We start from the raw sequence: 23,093 nt of genomic DNA on the forward strand, positions 1-23,093 counted from the left end.
ACTTTTCAAGACCTGGCACCTGGTAAACTTTGTAATTTTAGATTTCACTAATATATAATGTATATAATTCCTGTTGCTTTCCTAAAATGATGCTTTTCTAAAAGTAGAAAAAAAAATCTCTTCTAAATTAGAGCACTGGACTTTGTTTATTTTATATCACTGCATAGCAAGAACCAAATAAACTTTTATTCACTGATGATACAATAGAAATGTACATTAGCCTACAATAGTTTGCCTTTTTAATGGTAGCAGTGTACATAACACTGGCAACAAGCTAAAAACTTCTATTTCCATTAGCTTAATATAATTCAGTAATCAATTTAATTAAAATCTAGCAGTACTGTAATTTTAACTGAATTCTTAAGAGTAAAAGCTTAACAAAAATATTCTCTAATAGTTTATTTCATTTATTAAAATCTGAATGCACCTATGTGTGCAGAGAGAATATTGTAACCCGGTGGCAGAGGTGCTCCAAAAACCATTCCTCGAAGCTTTTCCATAGGAGGGGCTATATTTTGAAAGCCTCCAAACTTTCCATTGCTGCAAATTCTTTCTCCTTCTCTTGTTAATAAAGTTGGGCAATGTGTCATTTTCATAACCTATATATAAAGAGATAATCTGCTTTTAAAATTCAGTATTTTTGTTGTTGTTGAAAAGTAATTCTATGCCCTTAAAGCTTAAGTTATTAATATCTCAAAAATCCCTCAAAAGGGAAGGAAAGTGCTTTTTCTGGAACCCTATTAGAACAAATGTAGACTTTTTAAAAAGAACTGAATTGCTGCATAAATGATATAGGATGAAATGGTAGTCCATGTATACACTCATTGGGCCCTGTATGAACTCTTTATAGTTATATATATTTATATATTTCATACAAACCCGTTTGATTTAAATGAGAGGTGCAAAAGTGTGCCCCATGACATATATAAACCACCAGCATCTATCTGCATCTCTCCAGAGCTCCTTCACAATGAGTTTGACCTCCCCCCCACAAAAAAACATCAAACTTATGGACTGTATTTGAAGACAGCTGGTAAGCTAAAAATGTAATTAAACACATTCTACCACTTTTGGTATTTGGGGAAAAGAAAAATGCCTTCCTACTGCCCCTTCTACAGCACAGACACCTATTGTTCAGCTGCTTCCCCCTGTAATCTCAGCTTCTGAGGAGTCTGGTTGGAAGCAGGTTAGAGCTCTTCTTCCAGGATCTCATCTTTTTTGTACAGTAATCACTTCAATGCATACAGTATAGAAATCTCAATGCAGCTGACTAGGAGGCAAAAATATTCCTTCAGTCCTGAGCTTGGCCCTTCTCTCAGCATTTTGCAGCCAGTCTGTTTCTTAAGCAGAGGAAACTTATAGTTGGTGAAGAGGATAAGAATCCAAAGGATCGGAATTTCATCACAAATACTGTGTTCTTTTGAACTATTTTTTATTCTTGTATTTGCTTCTCCCCTTAAGCCAAACTTGTGTTTATAAAGTTTTCTCTAAATTTTCTGAGGGAGGGAAATCTAGATTTACTATTTGTACTGAAGAGAATACATTTTACTGCAATAATTTATCTTTAAAATAGAATTGTTTCAGATTACCTAAGAGTAAGATGAGCTGAGTTTTTTCATGTCTAAACAACTTTTTGGTGGGAACTGTCTGAAATACAGAGTTGCCTCCCTTTTAGTATACAGGTAGTTCTTGCTTAACAATGATAATTGGGACCAGCAACCCCATCACTAAGTGATGTGGTCATAAAGTGTGATGTCACATGACCACGCCAACTTACAATGGCAGTTGCAGCAGTCCCAGTTGCTGTGGTTAGGCAAATTCCATGTAGTTGCAGTGTCCTGTGCTCATACGATCACCATTTGCAACCTCCTGCTGGCTTTCCCATTGACTTCGCTTGTCGGAAGCTGGCAGTGAGGTCACAAATGGTGATCCTGGGACTGTGGGGGCACTGCGATGGCCACAACTATGAGGACCCATTGTTAAGTCCCCCTCATTCAGCACCGTTGTAACTTCGAACAGTTGCTGAACGAGTGGTCATTCAACAAGGACTACCTGTATATGTTGATGGCACTTAATTGTACCCTGTGATCCTGGAGATGTTGCTGAAGTCTTGTCTCAGTATTTGGTGGCTATGAGGGTCTGGATAGGAGAGAACAGGCTTAATCTTAACAGGGGGCTGAACACCACAAGCATTGCTCCTTCATGGTGGAGCTGGCCCCCTGAAATGGCTTCCTGTTGGAGATCCACTTATCTCCAGCATTATCTGCCTTCTGGAAAAAAGTTGAAAACAGCTTTTCCCAAGGGCTTTGGGGATTTGATGTCATGTATTGCTTTGGGATGTTTTAACACATTTATAAGATATTTTTGTTTAATTATTGGGCTCTGTTTATTATTGTCAGCTGCTGAGAGACTTATATGATTGTGGTAGGATATAAATCTGATAGCTAACTAGCTAGCTAGATGGTGGGCAAATTATTCCTATATTCCCCAAAGTGACCTCTTATTTGAGCATCCAAGAATTGGGGCACGCACAGGATATATTATCTATACCTCTGAATATTGTCTTGGGGGACTACCTGGTGCCAAAACTGGAATTTGTCTTTGGGACATGGCATTCAGGCTCTCCTCCATATAATCAGTTTCTGTTTTCTATAAGCTGCTAGGAGGGCTAAGATTTAATGCCTTACCCCCTGCTCCTCTTTGACCTGTTTGAAGGAGGAAGAAGAACAGATGGTATTGCTTTTATTCTCTTGCTGCCCACCTACTATGTAGGAGAGATCTGGGAATCTTAGTACACATAAGCTAAATGGTCTCTTTAAAATTAGTACACATAAGCTGTGGTCTCTTTAAAATCCTAGTACTCCCAATTCATAGCTAACATGTATTTACATCTTATTTGGAATTAGAAGTTGTCTTTTTCTTTGAATACCTTTTCCTAGCTAACATACAAAAGAGGGGAATATACTCTTCTCTAAATTGATTAACTTTTATATAAACTAATTGAATTAAACTGCTCTGCTTAACAGAAAGGGCTGATCTGGAAAGTTGTATTCCTCCTTCACTTCCTAGGAGAGGCAATATTAATACGGACAATGTCTAGTTGCATCAGAGGAAGACTCTGTTACCGAGTAGAAAATGGGCATCATAGAATGGGGCAAGCCATTTGGGAAATAAGGCTTTTATGAGTTTGTGAATAGAATATAAATGAAATTTGGCTAAACCTTTTTTTCAGATGCTCACCTGTATATAAGCAGTGAACAAAGTCCCTTAAAATTGTAATACACACCTCTTTTCTGTAATGGTTGGCAGCATCCAAATTGTCAATAATAATTGTATTACCCAAGAGCATCCCAAACACTGTAAAGGTACATAAAATATTGAGAGTGTAATAATACAGTATTTAGAATATAAATCAATATATAAAAAGTTGTTTCTATTCACACTAACCTATTAATACTGAATACAATGTTAAAATCTTGATATAGTTAACAGAATTACCTCTAAATTAGAAGGGAATTTTGCTAAGGTAATTCAAGATAAGAACTGCATTGTGTGTAATTAAGTGTTGGATTTGACAGAATCCACCTTTAATAAACTATACATATTCAGAGACCATATATTTGTATGTAAATTCAGGGCATGTAGGTATTTGTATGCTCATCCTGTGCCTTGTTCTGTAGTTGCTATTTTTCAAGATGACTGTCATGCGAATAGCTATCTAATAATTCATGCAGAACTGCATGTAAGAGGGCACATTTGGAGGTTTATATAAAGGAGTTTTTTTCCCCCAATAAAATGGTGAAAAGTGGTGCTACTAGCTACTAGGGATGTGTAAACCTCACTGTATCAAGAATGTTTCAACAAACAATACTGTTTTGGGGACACTGGTTTTAGGAAGTGAATGAGTTGGAAGGGAGTTGAGGTGTTTGAGGCCTGTTAGATCTGAAATACCTTGAATCACTTCCATGTTGAAAAATTTATAGAAATTGCCAAATTGCCCAGAACAACATAGTCTGGAAGGGGAACGAACATTCTGGAGTTTGCCAAATGTTCTGTACCAGAATTAGTGAGTTTTGCACATTCTTGCTATTACAATTATCAGAAGTTCAACCTAGTGGGTTATGACCAAGAATATGACCCAGTGAAGCATGTAAGAATAGGAGAAGGAAGATTGTGCTCTGCTTTGATGACATTGCATGTTTCTTAGTCTTTTGTTTCTTAGCCTAACCTGTCCTTGAGAGCTTAAGTAAAAGGCAGGGGGAGGGGGAAATGTCACAAGTCCCTTACAGAAAGGGTGGAATAAATAAGAATATTTATTTAATGCTTACTGAAAAGGAACTTTCTCATGGCAATTTACTACTGGCCAGATGGCACTGGTATTTGATGGAGAAGATGACTTTCCAAGGACATAGTTTCCTGAAGCTCTTTCAATTACCAGCCTGGTATAATGATTCAGGTGTTGGACTACAGAGACCCAGGTTAAAATCTATATTCAGCCATGGAAACTCACTGGGTGATTTGGAAGTTATTCACTCTCAGCCCAGCCTCCCTCACAGACTTGTTTTGTGGGAATAAAATGGAGAGTGACATCCACGTAAGCTCCTTGAGCTCATAAAGAAAATGTGGAATATAAACCTAACAAGCAAACAATTTTCCCATTCTTTCTATGATATTTACCTGTTTGGCAATTCTCCTTGTGCTCTGGAAATATTAGCAAGTCCCTAGCAAATACAGGATTTCCAACAGGGCTGAAACAGTTTCTTTCATTTTTCAAGTGAGGTAAAGGTCTGCTTAAAAAAAAAGGTATTTTTTCATTGTTGACTTTGTCAGATAAATACAAAACATTTGGCAACCATTTAGATATTCTAGTGCTGACTACTAGGATTCTAAAGGGGAATTCACATGTTGGATGTATTACAATATAATTTACCATGTACAGGATATGAAACAGAATAATATGAGACAAATTGATTCTTTCACAAGAAAATCATCATTAGGAATCCAGGAAAACAAATCCCCAGCTATTATTTAGCCACTCAGATGTAGTGGCTAAGGTGCTGGGCTAAACTGGGAGACTATAAGTTCTACTCTTCCCTTAGAAGTGAAAGCTGGTGGGTGACTTTGGGGAGTCACTCTCCCTCATCCCAACCCACCTCACAGGGTTGTTGTTGTGGGGGAAATTGGAAGTGGAACGCTGCCTTGGGTTGACCAAAAATAAAGGCAGGATAAAAATCAAATCAATTAATAAACAAATTATTTTGTGCAGAGATGAAACTGAACTTTTGGACTTATTTGATGCATTTATGAATTTGACGGAGATTTAAAAGTAGGAATTTGGTTTCCACAAGGAGACCTTTCTTTTTCAAAATTTGTATGTGATAAAATGTTCAACATAAACTGACAAAAACTATGAAATGTAGAGGTAGTCTTCAGGTTACAGTGGCAACTGGGTCCAAACTTTCTGTTGCTAAGCAATGTGGTTGTAAAGCGCAACATCATGTGGTTCCATTGCTTAGCAACGGCAATCCCAGCAGTCCTGGTCACTGTTATAACTCCAGGACTACAAGGGTTGGTAAGTGGGAAGAGGCCAGAGTCCCAGGCAAGCAGGCTGGCAGGTGAGTGTGCAGGTACTGTGGAACATGGGTGGGTGCCTTGGCCTGGCACTTCTGACTTGTGACCTCCTCCCGGCTTCCCCGTCATAATCATGAGCTGGGCACTGAGCACCTGATCGCAATCACGCGACTGCAGGGTTGCTGTGATGGCTGGGACTCCAAGGACCAGTTGTAAGTCCCCATTGTTCAGCACTGAACGACTAGTCATAACCTGAGGACTACCTATAAATATTAGTAAACATGTTCTACACTGATCTTCAAACATGGTGTAAACATGATGTGATTTAGGTTAAATTGTTCCCAACTGTCCTGGGACTTATATTTCAAAAACCAAGATTTGTTTTTTTAGTGTGACCTGAAAGAGCATTGTAGTACTCCCAGGAACCATCCCCACATTTTACAGTTATATTTACATTCATCTTTTTTCTTTCTTGAAGCACCTGCAAAAGGGAACACACGGCTTCTATTACACTCAAAAGATTGCATATTTAAGAAGCCAAAGCTGCCCTGGAGAATAATATATGGAACACAATCTATCTTGCATTTTGCTAAGAATTTGATTGGATTGCAACTGTTCATGCTATTAGAATAAGATTTAATTTTTTTTTCACTATTCTAAAAATAGCCTGGAAAAGTAGAAATAAACTTCTGAATTAGCTCCCTACCTTATCCCTTCTGGCTCTAGTCTTAAGCAAGGAAATAAACTTTGGAGTTGACAGAATCACAGAATTGGAAGGTGCCATTTAGGCCAATCTCTCTCTCAGTGCAGGAATCCAAATTAAAGGATGTCAAGCATTGTATGTCACTTCTCAGTTACAGGAAAAAAAACTATAAATAAAAGAATCTAAAAATGTTAGAATTAATCAAATATTAATTAAATTTGGGGAAGAAAACAAAACTTTACCTGTCCCAATCCGGAAGACCCTCCTTATAAACAGAATCAAGAGACAAGACTTGTTGTGCACCTTTAGTCTCTTCAAAGATACGATGTGCAGCAACTGTTGTTAAAGTGACTATACAATCCATATCACTTGCCAAATGCCAGGAAATGACATTTGCTGCGTCATCATCTTGAATCTGTGCTAAGTGTGAAATCTTGCACAAAAATGTAAACAATGGATTTAAAAGAATGATTTTTTTAATATATGTGAAAAAGAAAGAATTTAGCCCTCTCATGTGCTTAATCTATCTGGTGGACTATGCAATCCAGTTGTGGTCTAGTGGCTAAGGCACCAGGCTAGAAACCAGGAGATGGTGAGTTCTAGTCCCACCTTAGGCATGGAAGCCAGTTGGGGGACTTTGGGTCAGTCACTCTCTCTCACCCAACTCACCTCATGGGGTTGTTGTGGAGAAAATAGGAGGAGGAAGGAGTATTAGGTATGTTCTCCACCTTGAGTTATTTATAAAAATAATAAAGGTGGGATAAAAAAATCTTTAAAAAAACCCCTTTATTTGCTAGGTCTCCAACATCCATTAAATCTCAGAAGCCTTTTCTGGAGAAGATTCTGATATAAGCAAATGAGTTTAAGAAGCTGTAAAAAGAAGCGGTTATGCACATATTTATAATTATGCAGTTGTTACTTAAGTACTATGAAAGAAAAGTGGTAGTTTACTATATATATAGCCTTCAAGTCAGTGTTGACACCTGGAGACTGCCTGGACAAGTTCCTGCAGTTTTCTTGGCAAGATTTCAGAAGTGGTTTGCCATTGCCTGCTTCCTAGGGCTGAGAGAGAGTGACTGGCCCAAGGTCACTCAGCTGGCTTTGTGCCTAAGACAGGACTAGAACTCATAGTCTCCCAGTTTCTAGCTTGATGCCTTAACCTAACTGGCTCTTACCAATGATATTATTACATACTAAAATAATATCAGTTAATTAAAATAATAATAATGCCCATTTCTGTTCCTCTCTTCATCTAGAATGGACAGGCATATATTATGAGTCCCTAGAGCTGATAATATGGAGAAAAATACTGCTAAAGATAGCAATAATGATAATAAACCCTGAAGAACTTACACCCTGAAAGATGAATACAGTGGTACCTCAGGTCACGAACACTTCTGTTCACGAACAATTCGGTTCACGAACAGCACCATTCGCAAAATTTTGCTTCTGTTCACGAACTCCGCATCGGGTGACAAACAGGATCCGCGGCCATTTTCCCTGCTGTGACACGTGGTTGTGGCTTCCTGTAGGGAGGGGGACTCTCCCTCCAAACAATAACCGCCTCCCCACCCGCCTTCCTGTCCTCCACGCCAGAAGTTGCCTCAAGCAATGTTAGTGTTCTCTCTCTTCATACTGTACTGTACTGTACTTTGTTTCATATTTTTGTGGTTTAAAAAAAAATACATACTGTATGGTTCAGAATGGATTAACCGTATTTACATTGAACCTTATGGGAAGATTTGATTTGGTTGGAGACCAAAATCAGCTGGCGACCACATTCAAAGGGGTCAGAACGGATTAACTGTATTTACATTGAACCTTATGGGAAAATTTGATTTGGATCGTGACCAATTTGGGTCGCGGCCAGAGTCGCAGAATGAATTAAGTTCGTGACCCGAGATACCACTGTACTTCATTTCATACAAATGAAACAACAACAGAGGGTATGATAAAATAAGTAAGAGAAACATATACTGTATAGAAAGGGGAGAAAAACTGTAACGAAAAATACTAATTTTTCTAAACAGAATTAAGAATAGACTTACCTTGCCCAAAATATCCTGACTGCCTTTGGGGTAATTGGCAAGTGTGCATTTTCTTCTAGGTTGTTTCAATATTTCTTCCTGGTCAGCCTGCTTATCTTTTATTAAGGAATCAATATATTGCACCTAAAAATTAAGACAGAAGAATAGCACTATTTGTTATTATAGAAATGTACTTTACAACACATATAAACAATTTACAAACACACAATTACTTTAACGCTCTCATGACTTTTGATCTTACTTAGGCAGGTATCCACTGGACAGCAGTAAAGATCATTATGATTTTATCAGTGAACTGGCAGCCATGGGACTGGGAATGTACTTCCCTTTTACTTCTTGAACTACTCTGAGAGATTGGTTTTACATCGAAAATGTAGTGTTACGTTCACACAGGTAAAGGAATTACAACAAAAAAGAGACAAAAATTGGAGAAAACCAAAATGTGTAAGGGGCACAAATAGCTCAAAATGAAAACAATTTATATGAGGTATTATTTATGATGCTTAAATGGAACTAGGAATTTTTCCATCCTGGAATATGAGAAAATTACAGTATTAGCACTGAATGATGAAAGTTGCAGTCTTACATACACTTATCTGAAACTAAATTCCATGTAAACTGTGAGGATTCTTTTTAAATGCATTTACATAGGGTATATATTTTGATTATTTGGAGGCGGGGGGTGTCTTCAAGTCAGTGTCAACTCCTGGTGACTGCTTGGATAAATCCCTCCAGTTTTCCTGGCAAGGTTTTTTGGAAGTGGTTTGCCATTGCCTCCTTCTTAGGGCTGAGAGAGAGTGACTGGCCCAAGATCACCCAGCTGGCTTTGTGCCTAAGGCAGAACTAGAACTCATAGTCTCCTGGTTTCTAGCCTGGTGCCTTAACCATTACACCAAACTGGCTCTCACGCATTTGGATTAGCAGTCTGATTTTAAAACACTGCACTAGAATACCAAAAGTCTACAGATCCTGTATCACGTACCAACAAATATGGAACCTAACAGAGATAATACAGTATGAATAATACGTATGTTCTTTCCATATTCAGGTTAACTTCACATTAAACTGTTCTTTCACATTAAATAATGTATTAAAGGCAGGCCACTTTGTCAGCACATCTGTCTATACACAAGGAGAAGCAATCTATGCTCTCTTCAGATATACTACATGAAAATGTTGATGGCTAAAAATGAATGAAAATTAAGGCCATACTTCATTAGCCTGAGATATGTCAATCTGATGTCTTTTCAGTTCATTCCTGAGCTGTAACTTCTTTTCTCCAGATTTCTGTACTTGGCCTGAAAAATAAATCAGCATAATAAGTTGGGCTAGAAGTTGAGTTCATTGCTTAGTGAAAGCAGCATCAGCTGAAAACTGTCACTACAAAAAGGTTTTTAAACCAAAGGTTTAAAATTGAGTTTTATTATTTTTTCAATGTTAATACAGTTGGGGCGGGTACTTCCTTTTTGGTCACATTTTTATATTATTATTTTTTTGTTTAGATCCAATTCATCTCTTAAATGTTTTCTCTTTATTTGCTACTTTAATATGTGCTGCAGTATGAGATGTATGTAATGTTGGGAAATTGACCTTGAGAAATATTTTGCATATCATGGAGGCATGGCACTTAAAGTAATCACTGGAATGTAAATAGATTTAGATTAAGGGGCAAATTTGTAAGAAGCTGGAAAAATAACAACCAGATATAATTATATTGTGACAAGCAGACATTCTGCCCCCCCATAACTTTTTTTTAGGCCTATGGGCTGAACTGGTCATATCTATATTAGTGGACGCTCAAATAAATTACATGGGGCAGCTATTGTGTTTAATAGCAGTTCTCAAATTTATGTGGGAAATGAACACCATGGCACTGAAGGATACTTTATTTTGTTGACTGTAAAGATAGCCAATGTCTCTATTGCTTTGATTAATTTTTATGGCCCCACTAAGAACACTCCTGAAATATTCCATAGGTGTTTTTAAAACTCTATTTTATACATTATTGGTTGATAATTCTTTTTCCTGGTTTGGTGGATCAAGCTGTGGGCTCCTCAGTTGACCCAACTCCAAATTCACCATACTTGATTATCATTTGAAATTTAAAGACAATAAATTAGCTAATTCTAGATGGTATCTGAATTAGCTAGTTCTGATGGTATTCCTTCATAAGAGATCCTTCTTTTGTAAAGTATATTAAGAAGGATGAAAAAAATAGGGCTTCTCTAATATGTTACCTATGGAATATTTGTGGATTTGCTATTGCCATAACTTCAGTAAAAAAGTGAAGTTCTGATTTGGCATGAAAAAGGCAGTTTTCTGTTTAACTTTTGTCTTATTACTAGATATTCTGTCCCAGTGCCTGGAAGCTATGCAGGTTTGGATGACAAAGAACCAACTCAGTTTCAGCCCTAAGTGGCTTTGGGTGTTTGGGCCACCCAGATCTGGGGATATTCCATCTTTGACCTTGGATGGGGTAGCACTTCCCCTTTCAATGCCGGTATGCAAACTAGAGGTCTTCCTGGATTTGCAGCTCCTGCTTGAAGAGCAGGTGTCAGCTGTGGCCAACAGGCCTTTGCAAAACTCCATCTGGTGCACCAGTTACACTGTTTCCTAGATCAGGGGCCCTCATGCCCTAGTCACCTCATGGCTTGACTATTGCAACACACTCTACATGGGCAGTTCTTGGAGGCCACTCAGAAGCCTCAATTGGTCCAGAATGTTATCTATTTTTTAAAAAATGTTTGTAAGCATTATTAAAAAGAACTAAGCATATGTATCACACTATTTTCTTTCATAGTAAGCAATTTTATGCAAACCTCAAAATAGAAGTGGTAGTAAGCCAAAGCAATTAGACATGCAATAATATAAATCAAACAAAACATAATACAAGTATTTTTTTTAATCCATTCAACTGTGTCTGATTCTCAGAGACTGCCTGGACAAGTCCTTGCAGTTTTCTTGGCAAGGTTATTCAGAAGTAGTTTGCCATTGCCACCTTCCTAGGGCTGAGAGAAAGTGACTGGCCCAAGGTCACCCAGGTGGCTTTGTGCCTAGGCAGGACAAGAACTCACCATCTCCCAGTTTCTAGCCTGATGCCTTAACCACTACACCAAACTGGCTCTCAAGTAATTTACACAAATTCACAGTTCAGAATATCAATCCATGTCTTTGTTTCCTTACTTCCACCACACCCACATACTGCTTCATACATTGTTTTTGGCCTTTAAAAATCCTGAGCATGTGTCAATACATTGCATATATTTCCTAGTGGGTAGGATACAGGCAACAATATTTTGACTTGCTAGGTGATCCTAGCTTCCATATAACTGTGTGAGCATGCTTTTGATAAAAGTGGGCTTTGGTTGTGCTTGAGGTAGGTAATATGTCCCAAAACTGAGTGGTACTATCTTTGCAAGCAGTGGAAATTCTGCAGGTGGCAGGGCATGTGTAAGGCTGCAATCAACTTTATATCTTCTCTGTCTTACTAAAAACATTAGGTGAAAGAACTGTACATAAAAAATAAAATATTGCCTCACTGATGAAACATGAAAATCATTTACATGAGAATTATGTGGCTTATTCAACTTGCAAAAATATGTGAAAATGAATAGAACATCCTTACAGTACTTACTCTTTATTTCATCAAGAAGCTGATTACTAGTGTCAAACACACTTCTATAACTATTTACTGACTCTGAAAGTCTGTCTCTCTCTTTTATAAGTATTGCCATTTGCTGTTGTGTCTCATAATCTACAGAAGGAAAAAAATAGTTCAGTTCTTTCCCTAAATAACAGACACACAATGAATTAACTAATTATGGTTACCAAAAGAAGAGAGAAAATAGTTTCTAAACCATTATAGAAGGAAAAGATAAATTGTAGAAAATAAAAAGTTGGAAACATTGAAACTCACCATTATAAAACATAAAGGATAAATAATAAGGTTCCAAATGTCTTTTCAAAGCAGGTATGACTGGCTCAAATACAAGAATATACTCAGTTCTATCTCTCCCTGGACTATTTTCTGCTAGCACAAGATCCTGAAAAAGAACAGTGTGATCTGTATTATATATTTAAGAATTCTTTACCTAATATGAATGTACATTTACTAGTATAGAAAAATATGTATACCTTTGTTCCATGCTAACTTAACTGCAAAATGTTTTTTCCCAAAAAAGAGGTACCTGTTATTAACAACACATTTTAAGCAATAAGGTTGAATTTATTATTTCTCTCAATTTAAAAATAACACAGAGATAATGTCCAGAGAGCCAGATGTATGTACAAAAAGAAAAGCAGCAACTCCCAACAGTGCTATAACTGTGGAAGCAGACAAGAACACCCAAGGGATTAGATGTTTTCCAAAGAGGTAAAGATTATTTCTTGTTTACAAGGATAGTCTTAATAGGAAGTTTGCCAATTTAAATACTAAGAATGACTTAATGACTAAGTATGACTTAATTATATAACAAAAGTGGAGATGATTGTGGATTTTAGGAAGAACCCTTCTAATTCCCCTCTCCTTACTGTACTCGACAGCCCAGTATCAGTAGCAGAGTCTTCAAATTCTTGGGTTCTATAATCTCCCAAGACTGAAATGGACACTTAACATCAGAACCATCATCAAAAAGGCACAACAAGGGATGTTCTTCCTGCATCAACCTAGGAAGTTTAAATTACCTCAGGAGTTTTTGGTACAGTTTTATAGAAGAACCATTGAGTCTGTTATCTGTTCCTCTATAACTGTTTGGTTTGACTCCGTAACTGAATAGGACAGATACAGACTCCAATGGATAGCTAAGTCTGCAGAAAGAATAACTGCAATCCGCTTGCCTTCTATAGAAGATCTGTATACTGTGAGGGTTAAAAGGAGGGCGGAGAAGATATCTGCAGATCCCTCTCATCCTGGACATGAATTATTTCAACTTCTTCCCTCAGGATGGTGCTACAGAGCACTGAATGTTAAAACATCTAGACACCAGAACAGTTTTTTCCCTCATGCTATAGCTCTGTTGAACACCTAATTAATGCAGCATGACATACTGATTGACACTGTATGATAAGATATGATTGCTAAGACATGACTGATAATGCACTGTTAAATGTGCATATATGTTGGATAATAGCTTTTAAAAATGAATATATATTAGTCAATAGCCGCAGTATTATTCTTCCCCCAATTCTCCTCTTCTGACTGCATAGTTTTAGTATATAACATTATTATTTTTATTATTCTTTATTTCCTGATGTTATGCAAATACACTGACAGCTTTTTGCACCGAAGTCAAATTCCTTGTTTGTCTAATCATACTTGGCCAATAAAGCTATTCTATTCTATTCTATTCTATTCTATTCTATTCTATTCTATTCTATTCTATTCTATTCTATTCTATTCTATTCTATTCTATTCTATTCTATTCTATTCTATTCCATTCCATTCCATTCCATTCCATTCCATTCCATTCCATTCTAAAAACCACATTTCAGGTATAACTGATTTCAATACATTTAATGGGCTTACTTGTTTCATTATATTCAAGAGAACTCAAAAGTTCTTACATGTAGTCCTTGACTTACGATGACCATTGGGACTGGAATTTCTGACCGTATTTCCAACTGGAATTTCTAACCATATTTCTGACTGGAATTTCCTTTACAACTGCAATGTTTAGCCATGGCAATCCCAGTAATCCTGGTTGCTGTCATCAACTGAATCCCACGGTTGTTAGGCAAAGTAACTTCCTGAAGGCCTCCCACAACCAAAGTCAGTGGGGAAGCTGGCAGGAAGTTGCAAGTCCCAGGCTGGCAGGCAGGTAAGTGGCTGCTGCTAGGTGGGGGGAGTGAGGGAGTGTGCAGAGGTGCATGAAAGGCACAATATGGGTCGGGGAGGGTGTGCGGGGGTGCATGAGTGGCTGGCATGATATGAGTGCATACCATGGGGAGGATATGTGAATGGGAACCCTTACCCCCGCAACTTGTGACCTTCCCTGCCGGCCTCCCCATTGACTTTCTGAGGAAGCTGACAGGGAAGGTTACAAATGATCGCGTGGGTCGCGGGGTGCTTGGCAACCATTCATAAGTGTGAATGGGTTGCCAAGCGCCCAGATCGTGATCACATAACCATGGGGGTGCTGGGACAGCTGTAACTCCAAGGATCAGTTGTAACGGTCACTGAACGAATGGTTGTAAGTTAAGGATTACTTTTAATTTGATAGAATCATGTCCATTAGTAAAGTTTCCTAAATTATAGGAAAAACTAGGTTGTTGTTGTTGTTCAGTAAACGCTAAGAAAATGATATGAGTGTGAACATAATCGACTGCTGATTTCTGAATTATTTCAGAATTATTAATTTGAAGATTATTTAAGAAGACTCACCTCAATTTCAACAATTCCTCTGTGAAAAGGAAATTCAACTGTACTTGCTCTACCCTGAAACAGGGGAATATCTGTGTCTTCCTCAGTTGAACTTTTAATTTTTGCTATAATTTTTCCATCTAAATCATTTCCTGTATGGTTTTGGTATTCATCCTTAAATTAAGAAGACACTTGAATTAGAATTGTAAAATCTAAAAAAAGCTCAGTACATATTTGAAAACTGATAAGAAATGTATGCACGTTTTGGGTTTGTATTCAATTTGCTTATGATACTATCTTTTGAAGTTTGTGGGAACACCATTTGCAAACTGTACCATGAGGTCCTGAATTCAACATGAAAATTAGAAATTAATTCTTTTTTTAAAAATAATTTTATTAAAGATTACAATTAGAAAAAATAGAAAAACTAATACAAACTACAAAAAATATATAAAAAAAGAAAAATAGAAAGTGCAGAAAAGAAAAAAAAGAAAAGAAAATGTAAACAAGTCATCACCATCTCTTAAAATACAACAAATGCTCTCTTCCCATAACTCATCTCTTAATTATAAACAAAATCTTAAAGCCTCGTCATTCATTCCTACTCAGCAAAAGTCCATTAAGGGCTACCAGAGATAACTACCTATCTATTTTAACCTTGATTAAGTAAGCCAACTCTATATTCCTTCCCTGTACTTTAAATCTTGATTTTTAATCCCTTCAAATAATGTCCTCGAACTTGATTTTTTTCCATCTTCTCTTTGTCTCCTCTTGGTAAATCCTTCAAAACTTTAACAAATCTCTTTTGTAAATCCAGTAAAAGAAAGTTATCTAAATCTCTCTTCTGATTTGATACTTCTATTTTCAAATATCAAGACCTCCACCAGTTTCATTTGTATATCCAGTATATCATCTTTTTCCATATCCTTCTTGCAACTTGTCATTATTTAAATCCACATTCAAATCTATATCAGTCTTATCCAGTATAGCTTGTTCCTCTTCTGTTACAGCATTTGCACACCATCCATCTATCATGTTAGACATTCTTAAAATTAATTTCTGAGTCCATATGTTAGAAGGTTGGGACATGTAGACAATTTTATATATTAAGACATTTAGATGTTTAAATATTTATCTTTATATATTGTATAATATGAAGTAAAAGCAGGCCTAGCAAAATGCCAATATTCCCTTTCCTGTATGTATGGTTGACTGTACTTTAGATTATCAAAAGGTTGCATTCTTGAGGATGTGACCTTTAACACTTTTCAAAATCTCAAGGATGTGTTAATTGCTATCATGGTTTGTCTCTTCCTGACTGGAAAGGCGGCAACTCATGTAAGCAGATAAACTGTCTTGACCTGATAGTCTCTTCTTGTTCAGATGACCCCTCACAAAGAAAGATAAGCGGTCCTGACCTTGTTTCTTAGGGATGTAAATCAGGACAGCGCCTGGTGGACAATCAGAGTGATAAAGGATAGTTTACATATGGCTGTTAACATTCAAGGTGATAGAAATTAGTTTACATACAGAAAAGAAGAACCTTATTCAGCATCAGAGAAAGGGGTCCTGGGTAAGGGGAGGAGTATGGATCAAGGTAACTTGCTTTGATTGGATCAGAAAGTCATGACATCTTAACGTGAGTTTGAATGTAACAGAAGGTATATAATGTACTGTGGGGAGGGGGCCCAGTGCAGCCGCCCACCTAACTACTTGCTGTCATTGCTTCTGCACTTGGGGGAAGAATAAATCTCCTAACTTCATGCAATTCGTCAGTGTCTTTACTCCCGGCTCAGAAACGGACTTGGTAAGATAACTTTTTCTTCCAACACATAGTTCACAAATCTCCACAAACATATTCACTGTTAAAGTTGATGAAGATTCTCAGTCATCCAGATGGAATTATCTGGAGGTTGAGTCATGGCACCCTGCAAGACATTTATGGGGTCCCCCCATACCAACTCTCTAGACTGAAGAAGCTGCTTCGACAAGCAGCGGAACGTATCAAACCAAAAGAAAAGAAGTCCAGTTGCCATGACTCAACCTCCAGATCACTGTTAAAGTGTTTTGCACCATTCTGTACTAGGGTGTTAAATCAGTATTCTTCTCCTTGAATTGTAATATTTAGTTCCTTCTAGTTCCTTCTAGTGTCCAAAATTCAAAGTCCCATCTTATCATGTTTTTTCCCCCCAAAAAACCAAAACAGTTTCCCAAGAGGACGATTCTTATAATTAATTTAAAATTCTTATTTCAAATCCATTGAGACCCTTAGTCAAGTTTTAACTTTCCAAAATCAACACTCTAAGCACCCTTTTGCTGTTTATTATAACATTTATTATAAAAGTAATATTTTTTCTAAGTCCGTTTTCTAAACTTATATTTTAATTTCTTTTGTGATGGAGAAGGAAACTTACTCAGTGAATGCAATAAAAACCTGCTGTTCCAAAAGATCTTAATATTTCAAAAGCAGTAAAAAATAATTCCAAAGGTGATTAAGAAACGAGGCTCATTGAGCTTTTTGTCCATAAAGGCTGCTCTGTAACAACTATGAGCTTAGATGGAATCCCTCGACTCCCAGCTGCTCGATTCATAAGCCAACTGCAAAAACCTTGGTTCCTGCAGTCTACTCACGAGGAGCGGCTGTCTGGAGTGCACATGGGCAATCTCATGATCTCTCCTTTCTCCAGAGAGATATCACTGGCCACAATCCAGCATCTGACTACAATCTCTGCCATAAACACCTTCCTGCTCAGACAGGGACATCTAGCTTGCCATGGCCTCACTGGGAATTCTGAAAATTAGAAATTAATTCTTGATAAGAACACTCTCATTCCAACAAAGCCCTTCAAAGAATGTTTGTTTAAATGAGATGAGCTAAAAAAAAGTGGGTTCTTTTTCTTTCTCTCTATCCTGTTATTTTCTCTATAGGGGACTGCAAAGGCAACACAGCAATCTTTTTATAGCCATGTAAAATAGCTATAAAAAGCTCCTTGAAATGTCATAGCGGTCATGAAGTTTTGGGAAATCCCAGTTTGGTTCAAAAAGACTTGCTTAAAGAGTAAACCTTTACAAACTGACCTGATTTGATTTTGGATTTTTCTGAATCTGATGCAGACCTTGCCTATTATTCTAATGTGTGTATGTATGTATGTATGTATGTATGTATGTATGTATATAACCCCCCCTTCATGGATCACTGCCTTGTCGTGGCGAAGGGGCTTGCGTAACTCAGTGAAGCCATGAGCTATACCGTGCAGGGCCACCCAAGACGGACAGGTCATGACAGAGAGTTCTGACAAAATGTGGTCCACTGGAGAAGGAAATGGCAACCCACTCCAGTATCCTTGCCAAGAAAACCCCATGGACAATGTTAAAAGGCTAAAAGATATGACGCCGGAAGATGAGCCCCTCAGGTCGGAAGGTGTCCAATATGCTACTGGGGAAGAGCGGAGGGCAATTCCAAGTAGCTCCAGAAAGAGTGAAGCGGCTGGGCCAAAGCCGAAAGGACGTTCAGCTGTGGATGTATCTGGAAGCGAAAAGAAGGTCCGATGCTGCAAAGAACAATATTGTATAGGTACCTGGAATGTAAGATCTATGAACCAAGGCAAGCTGGATGTGGTCAAGCATGAGATGACAAGACTGAACATCGACATCTTGGGAATCAGCGAACTGAAATGGACGGGAATGGGTGAATTTAATTCGGGTGACCATTATATCTACTACTGTGGGCAAGAAACCCTTAGAAGAAATGGAGTTGCAATCATAGTCAATAAGAGAGTGGGAAAGGCAGTAATGGGGTACAACCTCAAAAACGACAGAATGATCTCAGTGCGTATCCAAGGCAAACCATTCAATATCACAGTCATCCAAGTCTATGCCCCAACCACTGATGCTGAAGAAGCTGAGGTTGACCGCTTCTATGAAGACCTACAACATCTTCTAGAACTAGCACCAAAAAGATGTCCTTTTCATCATAGGGGATTGGAATGCTAAAGTAGGAAGTCAAGGAGTAATCGGAATAACAGGCAAGTTTGGCCTTGGAGTACAAAATGAAGCAGGGCAAAGGCTAATAGAGTTCTGTCAAGAGAACAAGCTAGTCATAGCAAACACTCTTTTCCAACAACACAAGAGACGACTCTACACATGGACATCACCAGATGGTCAATACCGAAACCAGATTGATTACATACTTTGCAGCCAAAGATGGAGAAGCTCTATACAGACAGCAAAAACAAGACCAGGAGCTGACTGTGGCTCAGATCATGAGCTTCTTACTGCAAAATTTAGGCTTAAATTGAAGAATGTAGGGAAAACCACTAGACCACTCAGGTATGACTTAGATCATATTCCTTGTGAGTACACAGTGAAGGTGATGAATAGATTTAGAGGATTAGATTTGGTAGACAGAGTGCCTGAAGAACTATGGACGGAGGTCCGTAACATTGTACAGGAGGCAGCAACTAAAACCATCCCAAAGAAAAAGAAATGCAAGAAAGCAAAATGGCTGTCTGATGAGGCTTTACAAATAGCTGTGGAAAGAAGGAATGCGAAAAGCAAGGGTGAAAGGGAAAGATATAAGCAACTGAATGCAGATTTCCAGAGGATAGCAAGGAGAGATAAGAAAGCCTTCTTAAATGAACAATGCAAAGAAATTGAGGAAAACAATAGAATGGGGAAGACTAGAGATCTCTTCAAGAAAATTGGAGATATGAAAGGAACGTTTAGTGCAAAGATGGGCATGATAAAGGACAAAAAGGCAGGGAGCTAACAGAAGCAGAAGAGATTAAGAAGAGGTGGCAAGAATACACAGAAGAACTATACAAGAAAGATCTTAATGTCCCTGATGTCCACGCTGGTGTGATCGCTGACCTTGAGCCAGACATCCTAGAGAGTGAAGTCAAGTGGGCCTTAGGAAGCATTGCTAACAACAAAGCTAGTGGAGATGACAGTATTCCAGCTGAGTTATTTAAAATACTAAAAGACGATGGTGTTAAAGTGCTGCACTCAATATGCCAGCAAGTTTGGAAAACGCAACAGTGGCCACGGGATTGGAAAAGGTCAGTTTATGTTCCAATTCCAAAGAAGGGCAATGCCAAAGAATGCTCAAACTATCGCACAATTGCACTCATTTCACATGCTAGCAAGGTTATGCTCAAAATCCTACAAGCTAGGCTTCAGCAATACATGAACCGAGAACTACCGGATGTACAAGCTGGGTTTCGAAGAGGCAGAGGAACTAGAGATCAAATCGCCAACATTCGCTGGATCATGGAGAAAGCACGAGAGTTCCAGAAAAATATCTACTTCTGCTTCATTGACTATGCAAAAGCCTTTGATTGTGTGGATCACAACAAACTGTGGCAAATTCTTAAAGAGATGGGAGTACCAGACCACCTTACCTGTCTCCTGAGAAATCTGTATGCAGGCCAAGAAGCAACAGTTAGAACCAGTCACGGAACAACCGATTGGTTCAAAATAGGGAAAGGTGTACGACAAGGCTGTATACTGTCACCCTGCTTATTTAACCTATATGCAGAGTACATCATGAGAAATGCCAGGCTGGAAGAATCACAAGCCGGAATTAAGATTGCAGGGAGAATCATCAACAACCTCAGATATGCAGACGATACCACCCTAATGGCAGAAAGTGAAGAAGAACTAAAGAGCCTCTTGATGAGGGTGAAAGAGGAGAGTGCGAAAGCTGGCTTGAAACTCAACATTAAAAAACTAAGATCATGGCATCTGGACCCATCAATTCCTGGCAAATAGAAGGGGTAGAAATGGAAGCAGTAACAGACTTCATTTATTTGGGCTCCAAGATCACCGCAGATGGAGACTGCAGCCATGAAATTAAAAGACGCTTGCTCCTTGGGAGGAAAGCTATGGCAAGCCTAGATAGCATATTAAAAAGCAGAGACGTCACCTTGCCGACAAAGATCCGCATAGTCAAAGCTATGGTTTTTCCAGTAGTAATGTATGGCTGTGAGAGCTGGACCATAAAGAAGGCGGAGCGCCGAAGAATTGATGCCTTTGAACTGTGGTGCTGGAGAAGACTCTTGAGAGTCCCCTGGACTGCTAGGAGGTCAAACCAGTCAATCTTAAAGGAAATCAACCCTGATTGCTCATTGGAAGGATCGATAATGAAGCTCAAGCTCAGATACTTTGGTCACCTAATGCGAAGAGAGGACTCTTTGGAAAAGACCCTGATGCTGGGAAAGATTGAAGGCAAAAGGAGAAGAGGACGGCAGAGGATGAGATGGTTAGATAGCATCACTGAAGCAATGAGCATGAAACTGAGCAAACTCAGGGAGGCAGTGAAGGACCGGAAGGCCTGGCGCAGTATGGTTCATGGGGTCACGGAGAGTCGGACACGACTTAACGACTAAACAACAACAACAAAATGTATATAACCCAATTTTAAACCACAATTCAATTTAATTACCGTTATAATGAAAGTCAAGTCCTTGACAAGGGTCCGACTGTCAACAGCCCAAACATTAGAAACAGCAGGAGTATCTGGCACAATTTGTGGCACCAACTGTGCTGGCTCATTCGGCACCACTTCAATTATAATCTTTAGGAAAAACACAACATATAGAAACTTAATGTACAATATGAAAAATTATCAACAGCATTAGCCTTAACTGCAGAAGACTAATCCATGCACATTCTTGTCATATTTCACTCCTTTCTAGCCTAGGCCCATGAAGCAACTGGCAATCTTTTACTTACACCAGTATCACTGAATTTCTTGTCCTTGCAGAAGAGAAAATCATGCTGCAACAATATGAATGAAGTGGATCATTTAAACTTTTAAATTTTAATCTAATTTTGGTTAAAGGTGGCATGGCAATTTTATAATTGTTACAATTCTATTTTACTGCTGTTGAAGTTGTGCTGTTCATTGTTTCACTTAAAAATACACTCTAATCTGTTTTAGAATAATTGCTTTAAAAAGCTTAATAATTTTGTTTGAATTTGTGTTTTGATTCTTTGCAGCTTTTTTAAAATTACAAAACACATATCACAGAAAATAGTATCACGGTTGAGCAGCTCATCCCTTTAAGCTTTATCACTGACTACACAAAAGCAACATAAACTGACTCCCTCTTTCAAATATTTTTTTGAGAAAGTTATCAGCAATTACCCACTGTTTCATACAGTAGAGATGGATTAGAAACATGCCCAGGATAGCTAAGTATTTATTACTTTCTGTGTTACTTGAAAACTATCAATGAATAGACAAGGAGAGACACTGAATTTATGTATGGAATCTCATAGAGATTTCTATTTTCCCTATTCACTTATACAGTTGTGCCCTCTGATAATATAAACTGATAATGTTGGAAACAGGAGGACAGTACCTCCTATATCCACATCAAGCTATAGAAGAATGGATGAAATTCCTAGCTTCTTTGCCTTGCTAGCCTAAATTTGCCAACTTCAGCTGAAACAAGTTCTGATCCTTTGTCCCAGAATGCATGTGAAACATATTTGCTAGAAGCCACAGGTGCTCCAATAAAGGACAGGGCCAAGAGGAAAAAATAGCTGAATTAATAATTACTGATTAAAATTAATTATCCGTAAAACAAAAGACCTCATTTATAAAATTAACAGAGCAAATATTCTCTAACACAAACACACAGTTACAAATGCATGGATCCCATTCCCTCCTTCCAGCAGAAACAGCAACAAATGTAACAAATACACACCATCATCAATGAGGACAAAAACTCAGGATAGAAATGGGGGAAGGGATAGGGGCACCGAGAGGATGGATAGAGATGAAGTGAGAAGATATAAGGGGACGGGAAAAAAGAAAGGAAAACCCCTATTTAGGCATTATAAAAAGAATTAAAATCCACTAAGCAGCAGAGTAGGCCCCTTCCCTCATAACTTGATTGGGAACAACTAATAGTTAAAGCCATCCACATCAGAAAAGTCTTCAGCCATTTTTATATTCCATCAATTTGTTTTCAACAGCTTCTAATACTTCCCCCCCACACACACACCCCAATCATGGTGTGGGAAAGGAAATCTCATCTTCCAATCGGATAGATAGTTCCAGTTGAAGCATAAGTAGCTTTGCCTCAACTGTGTTAAGCCAAGAGCCAGTAGTTTTCAGGGCAAAGATGTCAATTATGTTAACAAATGACAACCTCTCAGTTTTAATACCATGTAGTGCAGATTGGGAAGTGGGGGGCGGGGGAAGCAACAGGTTTAAACTGTTATGGATGTAAGAAGGAACTGCATCATGTCACTGACAATCAACAGTTTTGTATGGCTTCATTATAGTTTGTGATAAAAATTTGAATCAGGTGGTACCATGCTGGATGTCTGAGAGACTTCTGACAATTCAAGCCTAGCAGCCTTGTTAAGCTGTATAAAGTTGGGGGTCTTTGATTTTTAACCA

The 23,093-nt window shown here is 38.1% G+C and overlaps 1 protein-coding gene across 4 annotated transcripts in view; it reads right to left on the reverse strand.

Annotated features, from left to right (window-relative positions):
- SMCHD1 (structural maintenance of chromosomes flexible hinge domain containing 1) overlaps positions 1 to 23,093 on the reverse strand; it is a 116,778-nt gene that overhangs the window by 6,595 nt on the left and 87,090 nt on the right. The window contains exons 35-44 of one of the 4 annotated variants that reach the window (XM_088130648.1): positions 21,123 to 21,254; positions 14,702 to 14,854; positions 12,239 to 12,365; positions 11,957 to 12,076; positions 9,535 to 9,620; positions 8,323 to 8,445; positions 6,517 to 6,707; positions 4,678 to 4,790; positions 3,287 to 3,357; positions 428 to 599 (exon numbers count right to left, since the gene is read on the reverse strand). In XM_088130648.1, coding sequence (XP_087986774.1) covers positions 428 to 599; positions 3,287 to 3,357; positions 4,678 to 4,790; positions 6,517 to 6,707; positions 8,323 to 8,445; positions 9,535 to 9,620; positions 11,957 to 12,076; positions 12,239 to 12,365; positions 14,702 to 14,854; positions 21,123 to 21,254 — 1,288 coding nt within the window. Of the gene's footprint in view, positions 1 to 427; positions 600 to 3,286; positions 3,358 to 4,677; positions 4,791 to 6,277; positions 6,708 to 8,322; positions 8,446 to 9,534; positions 9,621 to 11,956; positions 12,077 to 12,238; positions 12,366 to 14,701; positions 14,855 to 21,122; positions 21,255 to 23,093 lie in introns of those variants that run through there. The other 3 variants (XR_015793931.1, XR_015793929.1, XR_015793930.1) reach the window with 3 other exon arrangements.

The sequence above is a fragment of the Python bivittatus genome, unplaced genomic scaffold (assembly GCF_059951505.1).
Source record: "Python bivittatus isolate LINGU-HERP-01145 unplaced genomic scaffold, Pbiv_v1 ctg000840_np1212, whole genome shotgun sequence".
In the NCBI taxonomy this organism is placed as follows: Eukaryota; Metazoa; Chordata; class Lepidosauria; order Squamata; family Pythonidae; genus Python; species Python bivittatus.